The 3,780-nt window shown below is 63.3% G+C and overlaps 1 protein-coding gene across 1 annotated transcript; it reads right to left on the reverse strand.

The window, feature by feature from the left end:
* Window positions 1-8: 8 nt before the first annotated feature.
* KMT5C (lysine methyltransferase 5C) lies at window positions 9-2,721 on the reverse strand (the record flags this gene model as incomplete). Its single annotated transcript, XM_044683429.1, has 8 exons — window positions 2,599-2,721; window positions 1,523-1,688; window positions 1,117-1,226; window positions 857-1,020; window positions 735-754; window positions 510-646; window positions 227-429; window positions 9-134 (listed from the first exon to the last, which is right to left on the reverse strand). Coding segments are annotated over exons 1-8 (1,036 nt in total), but the record flags the coding sequence as incomplete, so codon positions are not given.
* Between the last annotated feature and the right edge of the window lie 1,059 nt (window positions 2,722-3,780).

Raw genomic sequence — 3,780 nt, forward strand, 5'->3', positions numbered from 1 at the left:
CAGCCGGCGGCGGGGAGGGCGCCGGCGACGCCTCCGGCGCCGGGGAGGGGGGGGCTGTGGCAGCCACTGCACCCACAGGGCGGAGGGATCCGAGGGGGTGCCAAGGGGCTGCAGGCGCAGGGGCTGGCAGAGAGCTGTAAGGAACACAAAGAGGCGGTCAGAGGGCCCCGCAGAGGAGGGGACGGGCGGGGGGCCACGGCAGGGCTGGGGCGGAGAGCACACTCACCGCACAGGAGGTCCAGGCGATGCAGCGTGTGGAAGTGGGAGCAGCGCTGGGCCCCCGGGGGCCCGAGGCCCTGCCGGCTTCCGCGGGTCTCCCAGTAGCGCTGCAGCCTTCTCTCGGTCTCCCTCAGCTCATACTTTTCACAGGTCCTGGGGGGCACGATAGCTGCCTCCCGGGGCCGCAGGCGAAAGGCGCCTTCTCCCTTCCTGAAGGCGAGAAGGCAGCGGGATGCCGGGGCCGGGCAGGAGGGGTCCCGAGGCTTCCCCCGACTCGCAGCCAGGCTCACCTCTCACACGTGCAGCACTCGCACAGCTCGTTGCGCTCCCCGAAGAAGCCGTCCCCGTAGAAGCAGGTGACCTCGTCCCCGGGCTCAATGTCCCGAAGCACCTTCACGCAGGCCGCGTTGCCGTCTGCAGGCACAAACTGGGGGCCCCTGCTCCTCAGCTCTCCTCCCCCGGGGGAGGCACCCCTCTCCCGCGCCCGCGCCCCCCGGATCTCTCCTCTGGCCTACCTTGCAGTTGGGCTTGCAGTCTGGGGCCGGGCGGGAAAGGGAAAGAAAAGGAGGTGAGAAAGGCTGGTCCAGAGCCTGGGCCTGCCCACCCCCCTTGGCCGCCTCCCTGCGCAGCCCCTCACCGTGGTTGATGAAGGCCGCAGGGCCCAACCACAGCTGGGCGCTGCGCTTCCGGGTGGAGTACATGATGCTGAAGTCGTTCTCCCCGGCCCTCAGCAAGCCCTCATCGGCCTCCCGCAGCTCAGCGATGCAGCCCACCAGCAGCTCCAGCTTCTCGTTCTTCTTCCTGGGCCCGAGGGCACGGCGGCCAGTGAGGGTCTGCCCCTTCCTCCTCCTGGCCACAGCCAGCCTGCCCGCCCCCAGGGATGAGGCTCCCCCTTACCAGGAGCGGGTAGACACCACCTTGGCCCCGTTGGTCTCTAGAGAGTAGCGAGTGCAGGGAAGGATGGCAAATCCACTCTCGGGCAGGAAGGCTCGAAGGTAGCGATAGATCTAGGAGCGGGGAAGTGAGAGACTAGGGCCACCAGGAGCCGGGGGAAGGGGGCGGCTCGGAGAGCTCCCGAGAGCCCTTGGGGGGGTAGGGATGAGCCCGCTCGGCTCGAGGGCGTTACAGGGGTCCTCAGATATTACTAAAGGAGACCCAGAGCTTCACAGAGGGGAAGGAACCCGCCAAGGGCACATGGAGAGCCTGGCGAGGCCCACATGGTCTCAGATCTGGGGCTCCAGGCTCTGGGGAGCAGGGGAGGAGCTGGGAGTCCAAAAGAAAGCCCCAAAGGGGTCCCCCTCACATGGGTCTTGAGGGCAGCCTCCTGCTGCGGGCCACGGCTCTGGAAGTAGTGGGCCATCCAGCTGCCCAGGGTCAGGGCCCGGTACGCAGCCTCCAAGTCCCGCTGTTTCCGGAAGGCCTCGAGCGCTGAGCGCAGGTGTTGCTGTCGACGCAGAGGAGGCACTGGGCTGGGAGGCACAGGATGGAGAGGGGTCTCAGAGGCCTCACAGGAGTGCAGGACACTCCAAGGTGGAGAAGGGCCCTGGCCAGGGGCAGCCCACAAGGGTCTGAGAAGGCTCAGAAAGCAGGGCCCTGCCCGCAGGGTGCTGTTGGCTCTTCATCAGTGCCAGCGGACTTTCTTGGGGAGGGCAGAGGCCCAAGGCCAACAACCCCTCACAGAGCCACGGATTCTTTCCACTGGCTGAGTGCTGCTGGAGGGAGGGTAAGCTCCCAGGAGGGGGGAACCAGCTCCCTTTTGGTCTAGCCAGCCACTTTCTTCTCAGTGATTCTGGGGTGCCTTAAGGCTTACAAAAGGCTTTACATGTCATCACCTCTCAACCAGCTAGATAAGTTACCTCCATTTCACATAGGAGGAAACTGAGGCTAAGGGCTGGCAGGACTGCCTTGCCCAGGGCCACCTAGCTAAGAAGTGTCTTAGGCAGGTCTTTCTGACTACAGGCCCAGCATTCCATCCACTGGGCCACCTAATTGCAGAATTCAACAGGGAAGGCTGGAGAGCTGCAACACCCAGAGACTCCTTCCCCAGCCTAGGCGAGGCCCTCTCCCAGGGAGCCTTCTAGCAGGGCTGCATCTGGGGCACTGGGAGGCCAGCTCGGCCTTGTTTCCCTGTCTGGACGTGCACCTCTCTTGAAAAAGACTCTGAAAAGGGTCAAGCACAAGTCCCTCCCTCCCCGGCCCGCCTGAGCCCTTGTTCCAGACAGAGGTGTCCTTCAGCCCAGCCCCTGCAGAATGGAAAGAGATACTTCAGCGAGGGCACCCAGGCCCCCGCCCCCTCTTGGAACTGAGACACCCACAGAGGCTTCTCCCTCTGCCCACTACGGCATCTCAGATACCCAGGGGAGAGAGGGCCACCCTCACCTGACGTTCATCTTGTGTGTGCGGAAGCCCAGGTAGGGATCAAGGACCAGGCTGGTGGCAAGGTCATCGTTCTCACACAGCTCCCGGGCTGTCACCCTCTCTGGTCCCATGGTGCAGCCTGGACCATGCTGCTTCCCAGCCCTGCCGGAGGAAGAGGAGAGAGGACCTGTGAGCCCCCCTCCCCCACTGTCACTGGCTCTCTCTCAGCCTCTCATCCCATCTCCTTCCACCAGGGAGGGAGCTCATTAAACTGCTTAGATCAGGGCGGGGGAGGCAGAGGTCCCCAAGTCCCAGCAGTGCCCCACACTCCACAGGCAGAGGAGTCGGGCACCTGCTGATTCCCTCACTAGGCTGCCTTCTGGAGGGCTGGGGCTTCCTCTGGGATAAAGGGGGGAGGGGAGAAGGAAAGAAGAGATGGGGTGAGACAGAATAACCAGTGGGGCCAAATCTGGAACAAGGGAGCCTAGGGAGGAGAGGCATCTGGAGTTAGAGGGACTACGAATGCTGGGAAAGGCAGGAGGGGAGAAAGACCCCCCCCCCCAGTTGGGAAAGGAGGGAAGGAAAACAGAAGGGAAGAAGGAAGGGAGGGAGGGAGGGAGAGAAGGGAGGAAGGAAGGAAGGAAGGAGGAGTGAAGGAAGGAAGGAAGGAAGGAAGAGAAGGAAGGAAGGAAGGAAGGAAGAGAAGGAGGGAGGGAAGAGTTGCAGAGAGGAAATCCTAGGGACCACAGGCAATAATGGGCCCGGGCCAGAACAAAGACCAGGTGTGAGATGAGAAACCGAGGGTTGGAGCAGAGAAAAAAGGGGAAAGTGAGGCTTGAGGAGGATGGGAAGAAAGAAGCGTCCCGCAGGCCCCGGGGACCACGGTGAAAGGGCTCTCACTTAGAAGAAAGGAGGCTGTAACTGTGCAAGGGAAGGGACGATCACACTCGGGGTGGGTAGTCCTTGGTTAGAGGAAGGACAGAACACGTGTGTGGGTGCCAGCCGGAGAGATCGCGGGCGGAGAGGAGAATGAAAGAGGGTGCACACAACACAGGCGGAGGAAGACGGAACGGGGGCGGGCGGGGTCTGCATAGATCGCAATGGGGGGAAGCTCAAAACAGGAGCGAAGGGGAGCACAGAACGCGAGGAAGGCGCAGAACACGGGCGGAGGGAGATAGAACACGGGCGGGCGGGGGCTCGTCG

The sequence above is a fragment of the Gracilinanus agilis genome, unplaced genomic scaffold, assembly GCF_016433145.1.
Source record: "Gracilinanus agilis isolate LMUSP501 unplaced genomic scaffold, AgileGrace unplaced_scaffold21086, whole genome shotgun sequence".
In the NCBI taxonomy this organism is placed as follows: Eukaryota; Metazoa; Chordata; class Mammalia; order Didelphimorphia; family Didelphidae; genus Gracilinanus; species Gracilinanus agilis.